The 25,189-nt window shown below is 34.6% G+C and overlaps 1 protein-coding gene across 7 annotated transcripts in view; it reads left to right on the forward strand.

Annotated features, from left to right (window-relative positions):
- The window catches only part of LOC144965266 (tripartite motif-containing protein 59-like), a 59,089-nt gene extending 34,659 nt beyond the window's left edge, over positions 1 to 24,430 (forward strand). For 4 of the 7 annotated variants that reach the window (XM_078900421.1, XM_078900423.1, XM_078900422.1 and 1 more), the window contains 2 exons: positions 11,490 to 12,291; positions 18,436 to 24,430. In XM_078900421.1, coding sequence (XP_078756547.1) covers positions 11,490 to 12,291; positions 18,436 to 19,472 — 1,839 coding nt within the window. In that variant the 3' untranslated portion in view covers positions 19,473 to 24,430. Of the gene's footprint in view, positions 1 to 4,229; positions 4,484 to 6,415; positions 6,825 to 11,489; positions 12,292 to 18,435 lie in introns of those variants that run through there. The other 3 variants (XM_078900418.1, XM_078900419.1, XM_078900420.1) reach the window with 3 other exon arrangements.
- The last annotated feature ends 759 nt before the right edge of the window (positions 24,431 to 25,189 follow it).

Here is a 25,189-nt window from a genome sequence, read left to right on the forward strand (position 1 = left end):
GTTGATCGATGGTTTATAATGTGATTACTGTGTGATAACATCATCATCAACATCAATGGTTCAGTTGTATGTAATTTTCTCTCCAGTTTCAACCTGTTTTGCTATTTTTTTCAAAACATAAATTCTCTGTTGTTTGTGACTACAGATTATTTTATCAAGCGAATCATACTTATATATTATTATGACTAGCTGGTTGAATGCACTTTCTGTTCTCTATTTTTATTTCCCTATATGTGTGTCAGTCACATGATGTCTGCATAGTTAATGGTAATAACAAGTCAATGCCCTGCAGTCTTCTCTCTCTCTCTCTCTCTCTCTCTCTCTCTCTCTCTCTCTCTCTCTCTCTCTCTCTCTCTCTCTCTCTCTCTCTCTCTTTCTTTCTTTCTTTCTTTCTTTCTCTCTTTGTCTGTGTGTGTGTGTGTGTGTGTGCGTGTGTGTATGTGTGTATATATGTGTATATATGTATGCATGTACCAGGTGACCAGAAAAAGTGGGCTCCAAACAAATGCCAATAAAATCAAAAGTAAACAGGTTAAAAGTTTCAGACTTCACATATTTCTTACATATCTAATCGGATCACTTGTATATAAATCTCAGCAACATTCAACAACGGAAATAGACATTATAAGACATGTTCCAGATGCTTCCCAGTTCTCTCAAGACACTTTCTGATTCTATGCGTGAATTTTGCCAAAACACGCTCACGTTGTTCTTTGGAAATGTATCTGGTTACAATAGTGATGACTTGTTTCAATTGAAGAATGTTCTCAAAGCTTTCGCCGAACACTTTGTCTTTTAGATATCCCCATAAATGGAAATCAAGAGGACTGAAGCCATGGCTATTTGCAGCTATATGTTTCCTGTCCCACGACAGATGACAATGTCGGCGAGATGGTTGGCCGTTGCATTACAGATTTAGGCACGTGGGAGCAGCACTATCTTGTTTAAAATATTGTTATTGTCTTTCAAGAGAGACAACATACCGACCAAGACTCCTCCAAGACTTTGACAGAACTCCCAAGTATCGTTCTGAGTTGGCCATTAGTCTCGTGTTCGTCCAGGAAGAAAAAGGGTCCGGTGATGCCTTGGTAACTCCAGGAAGCCTATTCCGTTACTTCTGGTCGTGCAGCCCTTTTTCAAAGACTTCATGAGACATTTCCAACGAACAATGTGAACGTGTTATCGTAAATGTCACGCATAAGATCAAAACATGTCTGGTGCGAAATGGGAAGTATCTGGAACATGTCCTATAATGTCTATTTCCGTTGTTGAATGTTGCTGAAATTTTTATACAAGAAATCCGATTGGATATGTAATATATTGTCTTCTGGCACTTTTCTATTCACTTCATATCTTGTTGTTACCAACATAAGTGCCTGCTCCACTCACTTTTCTGAATTAAAAATTCACCCCATACACCGGAGCATACTCAATGTCTCAATCGTTTCTATGTTATATGTTTGTGTTGAGAATATTGGCTATTAAGCTTAACTGCTGGTCAAAATTATTCGCGATGGTGGTGTACGAACGAATCGGCGGTCTCAAGAAGTGGGTGAGAGAGGGATCTAGTAATGACTTTGGGTTTGAAACGAATATTTTTGTGTTCGTGGATAGCTCACACGGTAGAGCCACGCTCTCACCTGCCAGGCGGAGTTGTCGTACCAATAAGGTCGCAGGTTCGAACCCCACCACCGCCGCGAAAAATTTTTATTCTCTATTGTCTTCTGGCACTTTTCTATTCACTTCATATCTTGTTGTTACCAACATAAGTGCCTGCTCCACTCACTTTTCTGAATTAAAAATTCACCCCATACACCGGAGCATACTCAATGTCTCAATCGTTTCTATGTTATATGTTTGTGTTGAGAATATTGGCTATTAAGCTTAACTGCTGGTCAAAATTATTCGCGATGGTGGTGTACGAACGAATCGGCGGTCTCAAGAAGTGGGTGAGAGAGGGATCTAGTAATGACTTTGGGTTTGAAACGAATATTTTTGTGTTCGTGGATAGCTCACACGGTAGAGCCACGCTCTCACCTGCCAGGCGGAGTTGTCGTACCAATAAGGTCGCAGGTTCGAACCCCACCACCGCCGCGAAAAATTTTTTATTCTCTATTGTCTTCTGGCACTTTTCTATTCACTTCATATCTTGTATGTATAAAAATAATGATGATGATGATGATGATGATGATAATAATAATAATAATAATAATTATTATTATTATTATTTATTATTTATTATTATTATTATTATTATTATTATTATTATTATTATTATTGTTATTATTATTATTATTATTATTATTATTATTATTATTATTATTATTATTATTATTATTATTATACATGGCAAGTATCGCGCATTTTCATCACCGTGATTTGCTCAATGCACGTTACAAATGTTGCGATGTCCAAGGTTTAAGAGTGTTTACCGAGATAAGGTGTCATTTAAATCAGTCGACACTTGAATGACGAGTTTTCTGGCCAAATTTTTAAATAACTATCTTTCTAGAGTACGGCAGTTAACTGGTTAAGATCACTGAGACTCAAAATATTCATTGAAATTGGCCCCGATTGAAGAGAATGGTGCCGTATTTGGTACATATCGGTGACCTAGAACAGCATTGTAACATAGCTGTGTGCCAATACAAACAAGTTGATCAAGTGAAAACGTATAGGTCACAACCTGAGTTATAATACATGTTATATAAGGGAAAGGGGAACTTGAAACAGCATTTAGTAGATAGAAACGTGTTATACAGAACGTTGAAATCATTATGTCGTTATTCAATTATTATTGTTTAAAGAAAGTTATACTCAAAATTCAACGAAGTATTCATAAATAGGGATTGGTATAATTCAATGTTTAAATTGCAAATTAGCCCGTTTCGTCAAATTCGACATGTGTCTAGTTGTGCGCATTTTATGTCTAATGTAGCGCATTTGTCTTGAATTCAAGCGCCAACGTTTTTCTGGATAAAGTTATAAAAGTCTCAATCCACACCGCATTGTGTTGTTTTTATGCCTGATTGAGTTTGAAACACTGTTCCGACTGGAATAACCCAGAAAAGAAAACCTGCCATCAATTAAATCTTGCTCTCTTAAGATCTGTGTTTTACCCTCTTGTTAACACTAAAGTGTCGATGAAACGGGAATTATTATTTTCCTCTATGTTCATGTATTACTTTTTAAAAGATTTGGAGTGAGTTTTATCGCAATTCAATGTTGATCTACTTGTTCCTTAAATGCGAATTCAATGGTATGAAAGTTAAAACGCAGTCTCTCTGTTTTTATTTTTCATATATATATTTATAAATCGTATCAATAAAGGTGTATAGTATTTGTATACAGTGCAACATTCATTTGATTTTATTGAAAATCATTCAGTCGTGAATATTGAAATAATGCAGGCTATTGTATGAGACTTGACCTTCTGAGAGACGGGCTTGGTATGCTGTCTATGCTGTTTTGGGGGTTTTTTTCTGTAAAGAATAGTTTTCGATTTAGTCTCGAGTTGTCATAAGACTCCGTCTTGTCAGGAGTGTTCTTGGGTGTGATTTGTGTATATATTATATTTTCCAATGATAAATCATCTTCCCCAAAAATCTTAGACCTAATTATGATTGTTGTGTTTGTATATGTTGGCTCATTGCAATATTCAGTGTGTGATTCTCTTTTTGGTTTTTAGAGGATGAATTTCTTTCGTCGAGGGATTTGCTGTTGTTCATGGTACTGATTTGTGGTTTGTTTATTTTTACTTTGTAGTTTTGTTAAAGTAGTTTTGTAGTTGTAGTTGCTGTTGTTCAAGTAGTAGTAGTAGTAGTAGTAGTAGTAGTAGTAGTAGTAGTAGTAGTAGTAGTAGTAGTAGTAGTAGTAGTAATTGTAGTAATAGTAATACTAGTTATGATAGTAGTAGTAGTAGTAGTAGTAGTAGTAGTAGTAGTAGTAGTAGTAGTAGTAGTAGTAGTAGTAGTGGTGGTAGTAGTAGCGTTTGGTGGGAAGGGTGGGGGGGGGGGGGGGGGGGGATTAGAGGGTAATAAAATTTACTTTAATACTTGCAATAGCGAATTGAGGTGATCATCGGTAGTAGTAGTGTGATTTTAAAATGTCTTTTCCTTACGATGTTTTGTACTATAAAAGAGAGAATGCCTTTTAAACGGCCCAATAATTTGTCTACTAGTCCGCACCACCGACCAATCTCGTACCATTAGAATTGATCTCGTGAAGTTGAAATTGACTTTCTTATAATATGCTTATTGTTTGATTACTTAAGACCGGGTTACCGATGCTTGAATTTGGTGGGTCTACCAGGGGAAGTAGGATATTGGGGGAGGTAGTTGACGCTTGAAATCAAGTGATGTGTGACTGTTTCATCAGGGTATTTTTACATACATAATATTTTATATTTATATTAACATGCATGCATTCTGTGACGATCAAGATTCGTGCCACATTCAATTTAGTTCCATCAAGATTTACCAGAGTAACGCTTTGTGTATTTTGTGTTTGAGAAAAAATATAATTAAAGAATGTATTTGATGATGTGTTCGTGGTGACATTTTCCTAGAATTAATTCCACTTAATTGCCGTGGTGTGTTTGTGTGTGCGGTATTTGACTACCTTTTCTCACATGTGTTTGAACAACATTCTTTTCCTATTTTTATCATAGACCTATTATGTAGCTCCTGTAATTTGGTCTTTAGTAATATGGCTTTTCTTGTCCTCTAATAAAACCTTTTTTTTTTAATTTTGATGTATTTTCAAATATCGATCGATTTGAGTGGCTCTTAGCTTCATTGAAGTCTCTGTTTGAAAATTTTTGACATTTTATTCTCTTGAAAAAAAAAAGAACAAAAACATCTAAAGCTCACAAGTCGTAAGTTCAGATTTTTAAAATCAATGGAAACTGTTTGTTGTCTGCGTATGTTTTGACAAACAAGTTTGATAATTTTTCACCCGTTCGATTCAATTGTATTTAATTGTCCCGTAATTTGATCAAACTGATCTCAGTTTCAAATTAATTTCTTCTCAAAGAATATAAGGCTTTTCATCGTTCCCTTGACATGCTTTTCTTCATTTAAATCAGTTTCGTTTGCTCTTTTGTGTTTTTTCCCCAAGAAACATTGCCTTGTAAGATACTTTTCTATGACTTATTACTCTTAGCTATCAACTTTCCTTAAGACTGAATAGATTTGATTTCTACGACCTCGGACGCATAACAAGATTTTTTTTCTTTAAATGGAAATCTGGTTTTTATTGGTGATGGAATCTAGTATTGTGAGCGCACGTAAAATCAACTCTTAGCAGATTGATAGAAAAATTATTTGATTATATCTTTTGATTATATCTGTCCACTTAACTGTCAATATTGACATAGAGTAACATCATTATTTGATTGTTGACAAAGTGAAAAACCTCGGCACATTCTTAGACTCTGGACTGTCGATGGAGCATCAGGTTAATAGTTTGGTTAGATCTCTCTTTTTCCAACTAAAAAGATTGCTTCCGTTAGACGGTTCATATCTGAGGATGTGACCAAACACCTGGTTGTGTCCGTGCTGTCGAAATTGGATTATTGTAATGCTGTTTGGCGTTTCGCAATAATCTGAGACGTCTTCAGATTGTCAAGAACAGCGCTGCCAGACTAGTATTCACGAAGCGTAGGTGTGATTCTGCTAGACCTCTGCTTCATGATATGCATTGACTGCCTGTTGAGAAAAGGATTACATTCAAAGTTTGTGTTTTCGTGCATCGTTGTCTTGAAAACACTGCCCCTTTCGTTAGGACAGGGCTTCCGCCAAACTAGTTGTCCCTCGAATACGCAAAAATGCTGGAATGAGATCCTTTTCTCATTTCGGACCCTCTGTTTGGAACGCCTTGCCACAGAGCATTCGTGAAAAAGAATCTTTGTCTATTTTGAATGGTTCGCTTAAAACATGTTTCGATTTTAGTAGATGGTATGAGAAGAAAGGTAGGCGTCTGAATTATGTTGTGTTTTGCGTGTGTGGTTGGGTGGGTGGGTGTGTGTGTGTGAATGAGTATGTTTCAGCCAAAGAAATTTGTAATTTAAGCGCTTAGAGTCCAGTTTCTTGTAATTTAAGTGCGTAGAGGCTGGTGTCTCAGAGTTATAGCGCTATATAAGTTTTCAGCATTCCATTATTATTATTATTATTATTATTATTATTATTATTATTATTATTATTATTATTATTATTATTATTATTATTATGTTGTTGTTGTTGTTGTTGTTGTTGTTGTTGTTGTTGTTGTTGTTGTTGTTGTTATTATTATTATTATTATTAAAAAATTATAATTTATTAAATTTAAACAATTTGTTTTAACTTATTTTGTGACAAACAAACAGGAGCTCTCTTGCGTTGTTGCAACCATTTCAAATTTTGCAATTTTGTTGTCCAACTCGATCTTTTAGTAAAAATCCCCATCTGCCTCACAAACACTCCTTAGACCGAAGTCCTAGAAATGGTGATGTGCTAGTTATAGAGACTTATGACAAATCAGTGTGTTACGAACCTAGCATGGCAAATCAAGACGATACATTAATAGATATGCCTTTGTTAGAGGAAGTTTTAGATAACGATGATAATGATGATGACGACGACGATGATGATGATGAGGTTGATAATATTCCCAATAAAAGTTTGACGAAGCTGAGCGTTTCGGAGAACTCGTTGACAATGGAGAGTAATTGTGAAAATGTTGGGGATTCTATGAAATCCTCGTTGAAATTGGACGATTCGAAGGTGGACAACTCTGAAAAGGGAGAGGAATTGCATGATGGGGAACCGAATGTTGCCAACGTTGAGGTATGGTTAAATAGTTTGTCATTTTATTTCTTTCTGTGATATAGATAGTATGCGCTTAGCTAAGAAGCTCACAACATTGCCATCCGGAAGTATAACGGACCAACACACAAAACTATGTGTAACCTTGAACGTTTATAGTCTGGTTAATACAGTTTAGTGAGAATTACTCAAAAACGCGTATGGCAAAAAACAATAACAAAGACCTGAGTGACGTCAACTTTGAACTATATTAATATTCCTTGAGCATAACGTTAGCATTTTATTTGGGCAATATTCACTAAACGTGCTCAAAGCGCTTTACAATGGATCTCAAGCCAATAGCAGTGCTTAATGTGTGGGGGACCCCTGTTAGGCGATATTACATTTTTTTTTCAGAGACAACCTTGTTAATAGCCAGGTCCTCGTTTTACTTGATTAAGGCGAGCAAATATGAGTAAAGAGAATTTTCAAAGGACTCAACTATGCCCCGCTCAGAGCGAGACTTGAACCCTGAACCTTTCAGTCCGAAAACGAGTTTCATACTACAAGACCACATAGCCACTAAGTTTTACTACCTAGTGCTTTATATTTTATGTCTAATAACCGATATTAGATTACCGGAGTGTTAAATATCATTTAGGTCATCTTCAATCAAACAATCAGTTGGAAAGAAAAAGAAAGAAAGAAAAAATATATTCTTATAGGCCGTTAGAGGGACTTTTGTGAGATATAATCACCCAACCGACGGTCTAAAAAAAAGTAACAAAGAGTCGATTGACGTCAACTTCATATATTCTGTAGAAGTAGAAGGAACGAAATTTCCGTCACTCAGCTCTTTGTTATTTTTGAGGCAGCCATTTTGATGATAATGTTCACTAAATTATATCAATCAAACTATAAACGTTCAAGGTTACACATAATTTTGTATGTTAGTACATAATATCCGACTACCTGATGTTGAGAGTATTTTTTCCTAAAAGCAAAGCATCAATATGATGTTTGTGTGCATGTCTGTGTGTGTACTTGTGTGTGTGTGTGTGTGCTTGTGTGTATGTGTGTGTGTGTGCGTACGAATGGCAATCCTCTCATCCCACATTCTTCATCAGTGACTCATTCATCGTGTTTTGTTGACAAAGGGGAACCCTGAAACGTCCATATCAATTTAATTTTTTTGTGAATTAAAATGACGCTTTTATTCTATTTTTTTCATATATAGTTATTTACACCTCGCTCTATCTGTGCAATCTTCAAAACATCAGTCACCCGTGATAATCCATGGCTGATATAATTACAGTGGAATCCGCATAACGTCAACTTCTTCTTTAAAGTCGACACCTGTTGTTGGTTCCAAATATTATGCTCTTTATCGAAGTGTGTTCCCTCGAATATGGATAAAGTCAACCTTGCTTTAAAATCAACCAATCCTTCTGGTCCTACGATGTTGGATTGATCAGGATTCCATTGTATCGTTGTTATCCTCCTCAAGTCACGCTGGTTATCTCACGGCAAGATAAGATATCATGTGGTTTTGACGGGAGATAAAGCCCTTTATTTGAATTATAAATGATTACATTTTAATTCTTTTTTTTTAAGATTTTATTGGAGGTCATTATTTGTGTTGTTGGACTGTTTTGTTTTGTTTTTGCTTTTTTTTATGTTGCTTGCTTTTTTGTTTATATATATATATATATATATATATATATATATATATATATATATATATATATATATATATATATATATATATATATATTTTTTTTTTTTTTTTTTTTTTTTTTTTTAAAGGATATATTAGACAATTTCGTAATCTTACGCAGTATTCTAAGTGTCCATCGATCATATTTTCCTAAAAGGAAAAAAACGCGAGCAATGCTATAAGGAATACCCGTTATGTGCCAGAGAGCACTAAATATAGGACATAACATGCCGTAACCTTCGTTAACTTATAGCCTGACACTAGGATTTCAATATGACACAAGCCATGATATGACATCTTTCGAATTGAGCCACCGTTAGTAGTGCTCATAGAAACAAACGATCCCATGCAACTATTGAAAAAGCTTATGATCCCCTTCATCCTGATGGTCTGGCCTTGTTTATTGTGACGTAATATTTTAGTCAGTGACTGACAGTTTACAAAGTTTCAAAGTTTATTCAATCTTAGGCTTTCGCCAATAAATCAACATTTTGATGACAACATACATGAAAGTGGGAAAAAATGGGAAATGGAACCAAAAAATAAACTGATACACCACACAAAAAATATAAATAAATAAAAAATAAAAAATAATAAAAAATACGCCCTAACTCCACTTGAAAGAAAAAGACTAATATTATAGTCATGGATAGGGAGCATGGGGTTAAAGGAAAAGGACTTGAAATAAGAGCGATATTCATATCTACACCAAGACTGTGCAGTGCAATGATGACCACCTGCATCATCCTTCTATAAATGTACTACCCTAAACTGACAAAATATTTTATTTTTCGTTTTGGTTAGAAAACTGTAACTTCGATTTTCCGTCGATTCAGATGACCCTCAACTTATCAATAAGTTTCAAACCCGAGCCTTCTTCAACCTGAGACGTGAAATATTAAAGATATTTTAAGAATGTTGACAAGCAGGGACATCGCAACTCATCGATATTGTTGTTAAATTATTTTTTTTTTGTTTTTTGTTTATTGGCAAAATGAAGAAAAATGAGTTTTGTCAGAATAGAGCAGTGTGCTTCACCTGCCCATATTTACCTGTCATGTCTAGTTGAAAATGTCATGTCTAATTAAACATCTCACCTTTTCCCGAATCATCTACACCACGTCGACTGTATTTCTATTTTGCTTTCATCTTTCCCTTGGTACCCGCCCATTATTTATATATTTAAAATTCCGGTTTCGTTTCAAATTTTTAAAAACGGTGCAGACTGTAAACTTGGGAATACTTTAGCCTTTATTTTTGGATTGAAAAATACCAGAAAGCTCCTTTCATTGGTCCCTTTCGCGGATGAGTTTTGTAGAATGCTGATCCATGGGTAATATTCTTTACTCGCATAGCCAAAAGGTAGACTCTTTGTCTATGCTATTCGTTATATGAATATATCATAGTAATAATCGGTATCGTATTTCATATAACCTAATGTTATTATTGGTATATTATATTATTGGCTTTGATGTGACAGGATATGATACTATCACTGCTATTGTTCATTATTTTAACCTCGTTGAAGATTGGAATTTGTGAGAGTTCAGTGTGTTTTTATATCTCTGTGAGATAGGAGAGCTTTTAATTATTGATTCACGTATCGGAGAATTGCTTATAATATTGTACTTTTTCATATGTGCTTTGTTTTAATGTAAGCGGTGTAATGGCTAATGATTTATTATTTTATTTTATTTTATTGTCTTGCCGTATTTTAGATAATCAAATCAGGAGAAAATGCAAAGTTTTCAGTGAGCTTCAGCGTCTCCTTTGAGTCCGTAGATAAAGTAATAATGTTTGACATAGACATGGTCTTTATGTTTGTGATAATGTATTTTTTTAAAAACAGGGGTCAAGCGGAATAATAATATGTAATCTACAGCTTCCAATACATTGTAATGTCTGGTTGATTTGGATGCTAGAAATTAAACTGTAGTCAAAATATGACACTTGTGTTAAGTATACATGTTTGATTGAGTGAACAATCATGGGGGCAGGCACTGGTGTAAGGTAAAGAGTGTTTGTGAAACAATACCTTACAAAGCAGAGAGGAAAGTACAGTCGAGGCTGGCCGGTGTTTTGGGATAGTTTTATTGTATTTTTCACTCTGCTTTGTCTGGCACTGTTTCATACACATTTTTTCAGATCTTTGTTTAATCGAGGACAATGGGTATTGTTTCTTAACGTGACAGAAACTAAAATCTTACATTTTGTTGGTCTTTTTAACTTTTAAAATCACTTTTTGGCATCTTATTCATTACGACACACAATACCGTTTTGATGAGATAGGTCACATATAGTTGTAGATGAACACCTAATCAACTGTTTGGGTACAATAAATACTTTGTAAACAAAGGAAATCACCTAAGATCGAAAATGAGTTTGTGGGCTTTGACGTAAGTAGTAATGTTGGCAATCAGTGAATGCATAATTATATTCTCTGTTAAATTTATTTGTGACCCGCCCCTCGAAATGGTATTATGTCGGGATGAAAATCACGCCGGTAATGTCTTTCTATTTTAGGTCAGTATAATGTGCCCTAATTGAAAAGAAAAAAATCATATAATTTCAATTTTGAAAACAAAATACCCTCTCATTATCGTGATTTTTATAGATGGAACGAAATTGGCGTATCATCTCTTTGTTATTGTTTTTAGCCAGCCAATTTTATGAGTAGGTCTCACTACATTATATCAATCAGAGTAAAAACGTTTAATGTTTTGTTGTTTTTTGTGCTGTTACGTTTTATCCGGCTGGCGGGTGTTGTTAGTAGTTTGACTAAGCGCATAACATCAATATATTTGACATACTATTCAGTTCTTGGCGTCTGATTCACCTTGACACTATTCCAGATTGAGACAGGAAAGGGAGAGTTCACATCTTACGTGATTTGCCCGGGTGTTATATATATAGCTATGTTCATTAACTTCACTTTTTCCTCACTAAACATACCTTAATAATATATTATTTGTATTTTTTTAAACCCTCAGCCTGAAAATCAACAAAATTCTTCAGATTCAACGCCATCCAGCGAAAGCGACAACGAGAACCACCACAGCATCGAATGCAATGCCACGTTGAAAGACGAAAGCCGTCGATTTAGCTCTCCTTCAACATCCACTGGTGTTCAAAGCAATATTAACAACAACAACAGCAGCAGCAACTTGGCAGATGGTGCTTCTAGAGTGTCCGATGACAGTAGCAGTGGACTAACCCATCACAGTCGTCCCATCAGCTCATCACACGAATCGTTATCCCTAAGCACATCAGACCTTGACCCATTCACAAATCATCCTCATCAACAACGTTTAGATTCAGACTCTTGCGAGAATCAAAATCTAGATGGTGTCCGAACTGATTCTGTTGGCAAAGTTAATAATCCCAGTGAAAATTCCAGACCTACCTCAACATCATCGATAGCTACTCGCGGAAGTACTAGTAGTCGATTGCTTTCCTCTGATAGTCAAGACTCAATTGTCACCGTCGAAGTGATTCCGATACCTCGTTCTGCTTACCCTGTTGAAAGCGCTTTCATTGACAGCTGTCAGCAAGATTCGATTCTTTCTGTCACCGAAGAGGACAACAGCACGAATACTGTTGAAGGAGAGGAAGAGCAACAAGGGCAGCAAGAAGAGGAAGAGACGACAATTTCAACGTCTTATTTAGAAACCGAGGAGGAGGAGGAGGAGGAGGAAGAAGTGAGTACTGTTGACACAGAGGTCGTCGAGATGAGTGACCAGCAGAGATTAGAAGAAAAGCTTCGGCAGTTTGAGAACGATGCCAAGGAAAGAGGTAAGCAGTAGTCGAATACAAACTTGTGCCCGTCTCTAGTTTCATTTTCTGTTTGTGCCTTTTAATCATCAGTTACAGTTACAGCTTATCCGTACTTGGACAAAATTCATTTTTATTATTTAATTATAATAATGATAATAATAATAATAATAATGATAATAAGAATAAGAATAATAATAATAATAATAATAATAATAATAATAATAATAATAATAATAATGATAATGATTATGATAATAATAATAATAATAATAATAATAATAATAATAATAATAATAATAATAATAATAATAATAATAAAAATGTGCTTTATTGATCCAAAAAGGATTTTTTTTGTGCAGATATATAAAATGCCGGCAGTGATACATACATAAACATACTATAAGTAAATAAATGTGGTAGAGTAAAAATTGGTAATAGGTATAGTGTAATAATATTGTAAGCTGTAAAAATAATTACATAGTATACATTACAAGGGACGTACAGATTATTTATTTGTAAAGATATAGATATCTAGTAAGTGTATATGATGTCAACATTAAAAAAAATAAATTTAGTTAGAAGCTAATAATTAGATACAGTATAATATCATTATAAAATTGACTGAGAAAAATTACATAGTATAAATTACATGGCACTTATAGATTAGATAGGTAATTGTGAATATGTAGTATGCGATTTTATAAATTGATGTTAAAAATTGTATGTATGGAGGCATTTTGAAGAAGAATATTCAAAGTTAAAAAAGAATTAGCTAAATTATTTTCCTTATTAAAAATTCTGCAACTGTCAAATAAAACGGATCTCAGGTATCTTTCATTTTTGTTCGGATTGACAACAATCGGTCTCTTCTGTTCGACTTGTTGATGTGATGATTAAGAGGATGAGTTGGATTGTCCAAAATATTTCTAAATTTTCTTCAGCAGCATTTTGTTTATAAATCATTAAAAGACAGAGACATCATTTGATAATAATAATAATAATAATAATAATAATAATAATAATAATAATAATAATAATAATAATAATAATAATAATAATAATAATAAATCTAATAATAATAATAATAATAATAATAATAATAATAATAATAATAATAATAATAATAATAATGATAATAATAATAATAAAAGTAATAATGATAATTATAATAATTATGATAATAATAATAATAATTATGATAATAATAATAATAATAATAATAATAATAATAATAATAATAATAATAATAATAATAATAATAATAATAATAATAATAATAATGATGATGATGATGATGATGATGATAATGGTGATAATTATTATAATTATGATAATAATAAAAATATTAAAAATAATAATAATAATAATAATAATAATAATAATAATAATAATAATAATAATAAATATGATAATTATAATAATTATGATAATAATAATTATGATAATTATAATATTAATAATGATGATAATAATAATGATAATAATAATAATAATAATGATAATGATAATAATAATAATAATAATAATAATAATAATAATAATAATAATAATAATAATAATAATAATTGAGATGAACAGGCCTAAGACGTAATATTTTTAACTTATTAAGTTCTAATGAATGGCATCATGATGGGACCACGAGATATACCAGTGCAAGAATTTGAAATGTCAGATGCTTGATTAAAAATGATATCTTCATTCCAGTGAGAAAAGGGAATTATTAGCCTGTCCACATAACATATTTTCTCTCTTTTATTTTTAACTTAAATTTCCTTTTTTTCTGTTTCTCCGGCTACAATTGATGGAGAATCTGACATATATACATGTTAAATATGGCCGTGGAGAGCCCGCAACATTTGCGGGGAAATAAAGTCTATTATGTGGAGGCATTCATTTATTTTAATTATTGTACTACTGTATTGTGGAATTTAACATAGATTAAGACGAATCTTCTGAGCCATCCATCAACTATCAAAATCGTTCCCTAAGAAAACGTCTGCAGGTGCGCGCAAATGAATCTGGCAACTGGGCGACCAGATAGCAATTTCCAACGTCAAATGACCTCATTATGGGTACCATCATTATGCCCCAGCAGATTATATGAATAATCGTTTTGAGTCAATGGATGATAGCATTGTTAATTTATGAAATGTTAACAAGTTACTCGTATGTCAATCTATAAAAAATAGTTCTATAACTTTTTATAGATTTGCCAATAATTCTGTGCTCGTTGGCAAATATTTAAAATGGTCTGTACGGAACAATTTTGCCATCCCCCCCCCCCCCCCCCCTCCCCCACCTATTTTTTAAAGAATATATCAGAAATCATTATTATGTTATCTTAATGCGATTTTTATACATTGGAAGAGGAATAAATCATATGAAAGAGTCCAAAGAGGACCGTTATTGTCACTATTGTCCCGACAATCGAATTGTATATTTATCCTATATATTTCCTAACCTTTACAAATTTTGAAATATTCTTAAATAAAGGTGTGATCACGCGTTTCTCGAAAATATCTTAGTGTATTTTAAATTAGCAATGACTATGAAAAATGTTTTTTTCTCTTTTTGAGGAAAATTTTTGTCTAAAATCAAAGCCCTATCTCCACTGAGTAAAATTGTTTTTGAATTTTGAAAATCCATTCATAAATAAACAAGTTATGCAGTTTCAAAGGTGTCATTTATTTGGATGACCCGCAAAGAGGAAAAAAACGCGAAAATATGGGACGCTTTTTCGGCATTTTTTTTTTTCGACCTTTGGTTGTATCTTGCGTAATAAGTGTGAAACTTGAAGAGCAAATTAGGATGGTGTTTTGTAAAATACGGGAAAAGTACTCGTCATATTCATAGGAAATTTTACAACCAAAAAGAAGAAATGTTCATGTATTACCTTGTCAGCGACAAAACCGCCCGGTAGTTTTAGAAATATTTTACTCCAAAGAGTAAAAATCTATTTTTAACGGTCTTCTGGTAATCGCACGAGTTTTGTCGCTTGACATAATCTAAAATGACCTTTTTTCTAACTGTGTGCCAACTTTCAGTCATATTCATCAATAAACAGCGTCGTAATTAATTTTTAAAAATAGCATATACGAATGGCTTCGTCCCATATTTTGACGCGAATTTGGGCACTTCGTAAGCGAAAAAGAGGCCCAAAGATTTGTGCGGGATAGTCATTGTTAAATACACACACCACTCCTTGAAATGTTGAAGTTGTTCTTTGCAAGATTCAATCACGTTTTAAATTCTTTTGCAAGGCCCTTGAAACGCTCGTCCATATGCATGTATATCAATAGACTCTAAAACACCGTGGGTGTTCGGGGTTCATTGAGTTTACAACAAAGCAAATGTGTCCACGTTTTACTTATAATGACACTGGGGATACGGTTTGTCCTCAAACCAATCAAACAACCCGATGTATGTACTTATTATTTCTCTCTCTCTCTCTCTCTCTCTCTCTCTCTCTCTCTCTCTCTCTCTCTCTCTCTCTCTCTCTCTCTCTTTCTCTATCTATCTATCTATATCTCTCTCTCTCTCTCTCTCTTCCTTTCTTTCTTTCTTTCTTTCTTTCTTTCTCTTTCTCTCGCAGTATTGTCTTTTACGTATTTTAACCAAACGACTATCAGATCTTATATTCCGTCCTAATCCTCTTCGATCCGTAAAAGGGCTCAATAACATTTTCTGATAGGGCATTTTCTCATGCCACCCCAAATTTCTGGAATCACTGCCATTAGACGTGAGAAGTAGGGTATTTATTTTTCGTCTGAGACGATATTCAAAAAGTACCTTAAAATACACAAGATAAATTCTTCTTTGTCCTAATAATGTTATGAATAGAACTGTGTGTGTATAAATGGTCCATAACATCTGATTTGTGTAATTAATTATTATATGTAGCATGTATGATTACCCTCCCTTGTCAATGTGCGCCTAGAGCTGCGGCAACAGGGGGTTGGCGCTATATAAATACATATTAGTATTTATTAATCATGCTTGTGATCATATTGGATGATGAAACAGTCTTTGTACTTCCATTTTTGACATGTCGTCCGTCAGTCAATAATTGTGGACTCTCTGTTCATCTTTTAAATTTGAAAGCCTGCCCCATTCCAAAACAACTGCGTTTATTTTATTTCACTTTTGCAGCTGCACCATGTCGTAATCTGCCGTACTCTGAAAAATAAATCGTATTTATTAAATTGTGGCCATAAAATGCATCTACCAAATATAACAAATTATAAAAAAGAGACAATCAATTTGATGGTGGACAAGTTTTCTGGCCAAAATGTTTAAAATGTGCTGGGGTTTTGTTTGTTTTGTTGTTTTTGTTTGTTTGTTTTTTTGTTTGGGGGGGGGGTTGTTGTTTTTTTTTGGGAGGGGGTTGTTGGCTGTTTTTGTTTTGTTTGTTTTTTTGTTGTTTTTTGTTTGTTTGTTTTTTTTTGTTTTGTTTTTTTTTTTTTTTTTTTTTTTTGGGGGGGGGGGGGGGGGGGGGGGTGTATTTTTAGAGTTCGTCAATATTGTAACCATTCCTGTGGTGATTGAAGGTTGTGCATCCAGAAAGGTGGTCGTGCAGTAAGTCTTTCCATTCTGGACATGTCAACTGTCTTTTTGATGGTACCAGAGCTTACCTTCAATGACCTCACAGTCCATTAGGAAACCTTTTTAAGAGGTGCCAGATTTGTACGGTTCTTGCTTAATGAGTTGGAATAAAGAAGTCCCACGACCACCTTGTTACCTCGAGGCTTTGCCTTATTTTAATAACGATTCATTTGATCAATCATGGAACGGTCATTCTCCTTTTTTTGCTGAACCAGCGGTTGGTCTCACGTTATTTTGTGGCTGATTGGGTCACGCATAGTCTATTGTATATCTACAAATTGAAAACGTATTGTTGTGGCATTTTTCATGCATTTTGTGCTCACGTCTTTGTCTATAGAAAGTTGAAGAAACTGTTCATAATTTTTAATGTGACAGCAACTTATTTTTTTTTTTTTACAAACAAAACATATTATAGTGTTGGGATAACAATTTTCCATTGATCTGAGAGAAAATTTTGTCGACTTAAACATTGTTGCGATGTTCCGTTATTACACAATGCAGTATGAGCCGAGGTGCAAAATTAGTTGGATTTCTTCTTATTTGGGATATTATCGTCGACATCAGAGACGAAAGGCATTATTTGATGACTACGATTACTGTTTTGTCGGTACGGTAACTTTGCTTCATGATATGATGGTCATACACACTAAATGCGCACATTTAAATCTCCTTGTTACACAATAATACTTTGCTCAATGCACCTCACAATGTTTTCATATATTCATCCAGCAGGTAAAATGTAATGAAATGTGATTACACTCAATACAACATAGGTACCTGAGAGTCTTGTTTTGTGTTGTTTTTGGTTTGTTTGTTTTTGTTAGTTTTTTTTTTTTTTTTTTTTTTTTTTTGTTTTTTTTTTTTGTTGTTTTTGAGGGGTTTTTTTTTGGTACCAGCACTCTTAAAATATTCGTCGGTCACTATCTACAACCAGGTGTCCATTCACACTTAAGTCGAGTATTGCAATATGTTAAATGTACCTTACCCAAGGACAAAATCACACGGGCCATATTTTTTCCTATTGTTACCGCTCATCGTATCACTGAGCACACTGAAATCCTTAAATCGCAGGACGAGACGAATCCCGACAACTCCATCTTACTATGCCGGGCGGATAGTTAAGACACGTCCGTCTATATTACACATCGATGTGGCTAGGGACAGTCTTTTCTTTTTTGGAAGTAGACGCTTTACGTTTCATAAGTTTCCCAATGTTTTTTCCATTGTCCTGCACCGACACTTTACTACAGAAAGGGATAAAAGTCATTTGTCGGTGCCTTTTGGTCATATTTTCTCTTCTGTTTATTAATATGTGACCGTTGTTGAAATTTGGTATTATGTTGAAATCAACCAGATGATAAGAATTGTTTTCTATTCTAAATTGTTAATCTAGTTTGAATTATAATACTTGTGATCAGAATCAATAGACGTAGGCTTGTTTTGTTTTGCTGATGCAACTCAATTTTGTTCTTATAATTTGACTACACATATTGTTAAGCCGGCGTTCTTAATGAATACTAACAATTTCATTCTTTGTTTTTCTTTTCTTTTCAACATCAGAAAAAGAAGGCAACGTCAATACAGAAGGCACTGTTCAAATGTCAGAATCAGAGAAACAACGGAGACGAAATCTTATATTCGATGAAGAGCGATTTGAAGAAACCTTTCTAAAGTGCCTCATCTGCCGGGAAGTCTACAACGAGACGGATAAATTACCCAAGATGCTTCACTGTCACCACACATTCTGTATGGATTGCCTTTACCAAATGTACCGTGTGGAGGGAGAGTTCCGTCAATCTCTGACGTCAGTTTTTCGCAACATGCCCTTAACGGTGAAAATCCAATGTCCAACATGCCGCGAAGGCATCATAATTTCAGAAGCAGAATTACGTCGTCTGCCAAACGACCACACTATCATGGAACTGCTTTGCTTCGTCAACAAGACAGGGAAAAACGACGTACAGTACTGTCCCAAACATCAAATGCAGCCTTTAAACTTTTTCTGCGAGCCTTGTATTATGCCGGTGTGTTGTGATTGCACCGTCCTTGACCACAAAGAATCAAAAGGTCACAGGGTCGTCAATGTGGACGAGGCGATGAAAAAATACACACCAATTGTCGAGGACACACTCAATGATATCAGAAAGGAAAAAACATCCTTGGCGGGCAAAAGAGAAGCTCTTGAAAATACCCAAGAGGACCTCAACCGTATCCAAGCTGGCATATCCGATCAAATTCGAAAAGTGTTTGACAGCATTCGGGAAGTTCTTGACGAGAGGGAGCGGGAACTTCACGATGTGGCAGTTTCTGAGGTTGAACGAAAACAAGGCGTCATTGAAGGTCATCTAAACACAATTGCTGATCGTGAAGCTGATCTCAATACAGAGTTCAACTCTTTACAAATAGCCACGGACGATAAAGACATAAGTTTGATATTTACTGGTCATAAATCGGCAAGAGATTTACTGTCTAGAAAAGTGTTCATTCCAACCAACTCAACAGCAGGGTTTTCTATCACTTTCCAGTTCAGCAGCAGGGCAGATACAGTAATCAAGCAGCAAGTTGCCAATCTAGGAGATGTCATCTTTCACTCGTAGTTAATTCATAACGGTATCTGATGGTTATATTCACTATTAATAATATTGTTTATTCATGGTCTATTGCTCTGTATTATGCATCACGGGAGACCTGCTAACCTCTTGCCTTTGGTTATTAACTATGCATATTTTTTTTTCTTATTGTGAAAGTTTTCTGTTGCTTTAGTCATCGGGATCTATACGACACACACAGCGAATGACCGGTTTTTCACGGAGACGTATGGAGTTCAAAGCTCAGTTGACAATCCCGCGATTTATGCCATGTTGTAAAATCCGGCCTTAACTCTTTCCTTACCGATCTTTTTTTAGTATTTTCCCAAAATGGCAGGCTTAACCAGCAGAAAAATTGATTTGTTAAAACTCAAACAAACTCTCTACAAAACAACATTATGTTCTTATTAATTAAACAAAGATCACTCTTCAAATTTGTGATGTACAACATATATCTCAATAAGAAAAATGTATATTGTGTCGTAACAAACGTGACGGTTTTGCTGCAAGTGGTAAGGAGAGGGTTAAACTGGTTTGGCGGAAGTCTCGTCGTGAAAAAAAGCCTCATATTTATACCATAAACACAGAACAAAGGCTGTTTGTATGCTCATTTGTGCTAAAAACAAATATGAAAATGACCGTGAAGATGATTAAACTTTGACTTGTAGCCTTAAACAAATGTGCAAAGACGTTTCGGGTGTTACAATTGTCGTGGAGTAAAACGAATTGTTACAATGGTAATATGAATTTGTTGCTTACTCTGAACAGGACGCCAATCCTGAGAGCCCAGGACTTGGTAGTTCTATCTTCTGGCCCCTCTGTCCACCCAGCAGCACTTAGGTTGCTGGATATGGGTTAGATCTTATGGAAATACGTTGCGATAGCCAGTGTCTTATGCAAAGGGTAATAACAATTATTATTGCCCGTCCTGCGCTACCGAATTCATGTTAGCACCGGCTCCATGGATTATGTAGGGCTAAAAGCGATGGTTCATTCTTAATTTACCTTCATACCAACTGTAAACATAATGTACGTCTTTTATAATGAAAGAGAATAACAACCTTACGGCTCACGATACGACTATACTATTAACTGGTTTATTTTCGTTTTTTAGTTCAAAGTACTTAATATTATAGATGAATCGCTGTTAGCGTACACATATCCAATCATTTATGATAGGTCAGTGGTAATATTTACTTCGATTATTCATAAAAATTAGTTGTTTTTTTTAAATCTCACAATGCAAGATTCATCGTAGCAATGAAAATAAATACCATTTTTTTCTTTAACCAAGCATTTACTTTGAAAATAGTCAATATTTCGTTCGTCGTTGCATTATATGGGTAACACGCTAAATCTATGTGCTAAAGGATATTCTGTTGTACTCTGTAAAAAACATTTTTAGAAAATTGGCCAGAAAACTCGCTCCTCAAATATCGATCGATTTAAATTACCCTCAAGGAATCCCAGGTTTGATAGTCTTTCGGCAAAGGGGGGGGGTGGTCATTTTAATCGATCGATATTTGAAGGACGAGATTCCTGGCCAAATAAATCCCAGGTTTGACAGCTTTTGACAAGATGAAGGTCATTTTTATCGATCGATATTTGGAGAACGATTTTTCTTGCCACAATTTATCAAATGTGTTATTTCCGAGTACGGCAGTATTATCTGAGTAGTGATTGGATAATGGTGGTATTGTAAATGTTCAATTCCGCCGCTAGTTCGAATCTGTCTATTTTGATATTATAATATCATTTTTCTTGTTTATTCTTGTTTGAAAGTAATATGAAAATATTATAAATTATGAGAGAGTGCGCGTAACCTTATGTACGCGAGCTTAATATTATGCATATTGTGTGTGTGTGTGTGTGTGGGGGGGGGGGGGGGTTGAAAGAGAGAGAGAGAGGGGGGGGGGTTGTATATGAGTTATAACACACATATTGTGTATATACTGTTTTATTGTATATTTTTGATAAGCATAGACAGACATCTCAGTGTGCTTTTTTATACAAAAAAGGTCTCATTTCTAGAATATTAAAACTAAATTATTTATGGCCTGGATTAATCTCCCAAGAGAGACCCTAACTATTCTTCTTCATCCCTTTCAATATATTGATTACTTACATGTGTCAATTTGTCCATGCTCTGGCTGAAATCCCTCGTTTAGTGGGTAGCGCTTGACTGATATTTTAGGAAATATTTCTTTCTATTAAGCTCATAAATCATTATCCCTCTACTATTGTATAAAAAGTGTCATAGTCTTAATGACATTAATATAGTCAGACTCCCTTGTCTGGATGAAATCTTCAAAGTCATATCGTTGCTTGAGTCTTGTTACGTGTTTTGTATACTAGATCCCATTATTTTCTTTCATGTCCTTATGATCGGTGTATAACGTATTGGGAAATGTAGATGTACTACACAGATTGATTGCATATATTTTTTACTGAAATTAAATGATTTATAGACTATTATTGAGATGGTTGAAAGAAATTATTCCTGACCTCCCATAGTGGACAGGGAGGTACTTACTGTGTCTTCTATCTCCCTATGCCTGTTTTCCAACATGCTTTCTGTCTTTGTCTTGGAATGAGATTACTTTGTTTTGTCCTGGCCCTGGCCGGATACCCTGGCTGGAAGGGAAACAGTCAAATGTATAGTTAGTTTTGGGAGATGACATTTTTTTCCTTGTAAATCATCTCTCTGTTATGCACTGTATTATGTTTTGTTTATGTATTATATATGATTTGTAAACATTTGAGTGTATTTCTTTCAGTGGGGACCTGTGCTTGTGTCTGGATGAGACTTTTAGGTGATCTCAAACTAAGTACACTGATAGTGTGCTCTTGGAATCTACATCTCTTCCCTATTTGAACCAATTCCCCTTTGCCTTATTAATGGATGCTTAAATTGTAATTCTAGAACTTTTTACTATCCAATTTTCTTCATTTTTTGTGGCGCTGATATGACCTTAATGTGTTGCAAGCGTCGTAAAATCCTTAAAAACAAACAAAAACAAAGAGAAATGAAGAAACCTGTTGGACTTTTTTCAGTACTTTGAGGTCAGTAAAAACGAGTAATATGAACAGAGAATAAACACAAAATTGGATCGTGGTAAAGAGTGAGAGAGAGAGAGATTTGTTCCCATTTGTTCCCATTAGATTTTATTGAAAAAAGTTGAACTCAATTAATGTTCCATATTTGTGCTTTTGTTCACATTGACAGTGACAAAATCAAGGTTCAACCCTAACCCCACTTTTCTCCTTACCCCACTTTTCTCCTTTACTTTCCTTTTTATAAAATATGAAATATGAAACGCGGGTGGTTGGATGGGAGCATCACCCTTGAATCGTATACCTATGATGTTCTCATGGGTGTACGATCCGATAGTGATGTCGTTTCTTCTTCTCTTTACTAGCCTATCCTGCTTCTTTGGTTTGTGATTGTATTTTTGACAGGGGATATTTTTTTTCTGTAAATCTTCTGCCTGTTTGTTCTTGGTTATTTATAATTTAGCTTATGATATCTTTAGGTTATGATTTTGATTTACATTTGTACTATTTTTGTTAGATTGCTTGTTTTTTTGTTTCAGCGGTCTCTCATATAACCTCAATTGTGTTGGAAGAGACCTAAAGCAACAAACAAACAAACAAAAAAATATGAAACACAAGTGTGTTGAAATGAATTACACATTTTAATCATGGCACCTATGATAAGGATAAGGTATTTGATACCAGTATACCTTTATAAACGGGATGACATCAATAAGGTTAATTACCAGAGACCGGAAAGTTTACACTGCCGTACTGTGGAAAAACCCATAATACAAAATTTGGCCAGAAATTTCGTCCATCAAATATTGATCGATTTAAATAACCCTAATCTTGGCAACAACAAAAACCTCAACCCTGGGACTTCGCGAAGGCCCAGGTTTGAGAGGTATTTTTTGTTGTTGTTGTTGTTGTTTTCTTTTTCTTTTTTTTTTTCTTTTTTTTTTTCTTTTTTTTTTTTTTGCCAAGATGAGGGTCATTTAAATTGATCGATATTTGAGGCCGAGTTTTCTGGCCACATTTTAAATTATGGGTTTTTCCACAGTACGGCAGTACAGAGATCTGTTGTACGGGGAGGAGTGATGAAGGATTGTTGTTTATTTTATTCTTGATTTTTTGGGGTGGGGAAATGCGCTTTTAGTTACTGTTCTCTTCCTTTCTTTTTTTCGGAGGAGTTTTAATTTTACTTTTAAATCTACAGATATTTATCATGTTAACACTGACTTCACTTCAGAAGGAGGGTTTTATATAGACTCCTGAAGACCATAGTGTGAATTGTCATGAACCGAGGTTTCATTGTTTCGAATGTGAGATTTATCTGTCTGGCCTATACAACATTATATCGTTTTCAATTGAAAAGAAACATACCTTAACGGCTGGGCAATTGCAACAATAATACAAGAGTGAACAAAATTGTTGAAATAATAAGGTGTACCAGTAGATATTCTCCTCAAATAACTTCAATATTTTAATTCATAAGACGGCACATAGTCCTTTCCAATAATCAATGTAACAATAAATTGCAATCCTTAAACCAGTTAATTGCCGTCCTCTGGACAGACACGTATTTTTTAAGATTTGGCAAAAAAATCGTCATTCAAATATCAATCGATTTAAATGACCGTCATCTGGGCAAAAACTCTCAAACCGTAAACCGAGGGTCTCAGATTTGAGAGTCTTTGCCAAGAGGAGGGTTATTTAAATCGATGGGTATTTGAAGGATGAGTTTTCTTGCCAAATGTTTTTAATACGTGTCCTTCCAGAGTGCGGCAGTTAACTGGTTAAACTTGTCTGTCAGTGTTCACTCTGAAACACTAATACTCGTTCTATTCGATTACCCATCTATCTCATGTACAACTACCCACATCATAATATTTATAATACCTGTAAAATAAACTTGACTTATTTGACCAAAACATATCCTTGTTTTTGTTCATGAATATTTGTGTAATCGCTCCACATAAACTCTCTTGTTTACCAACGATTGGTGGGGTTTTGTAACAGTTTTATGTGTAACTTTCGTTGTGGTTAGAATTCCCTTACTGGGTGGGGTTCCTGACCTCCCATAGTGGGCAGGGAGGTACATACTGTGTCTTCTATCCCCATTATCTTTTTTCCAACATGCTTTCTGTCTTTGTCTTGGAATGAGATTACTTGGTTTTGTCCTGGCCCTGGCTGGTAGGGAAACAGTGAAATGTGTAGTTAGTTTTGGGAGATGATATCTTTTTTCCCTTTTAAATCATCTCTCTGTTATGTACTGTATTATTTTTCCTTTTACATATGTATGCTTTGTAAACAATTGAGTGTGTTCCTCTTAGCGGGGACCTGTGCTTATGTCTAGATGAGGCATTTAATGTTCTCAAACTAAGTACACTGATAGTGTGCTCTTGGAATCTACATCTGTTCCCTATTTGAACGAATTCCCCTTTATCTACCTTATTCTTGGATGCTTTAATTGTAATTCTAGAACTTTTGACTATCCCATTTTCTTCCTTTTTACTCGCGCTGATATGACCTAAATGTGTCGCAAGCGCCGTAAAACCCTTATAAACAAAAACAAAACAGAATTCCCTTATGGCGAGGGAACGTTGGCCTTCCCTGGGCCGGTAAAGAATCTCTTCTATCACCCTATATTATTTCTTCCGTGCTCTGACAAAACACGTGGCCAGAAAACT

The sequence above is a fragment of the Berghia stephanieae genome, chromosome 2, assembly GCF_034508935.2.
Source record: "Berghia stephanieae isolate SIO BIC M18660-M18661 chromosome 2, UCSD_Bste_1.3, whole genome shotgun sequence".
NCBI lineage: Eukaryota > Metazoa > Mollusca > Gastropoda > Nudibranchia > Aeolidiidae > Berghia > Berghia stephanieae.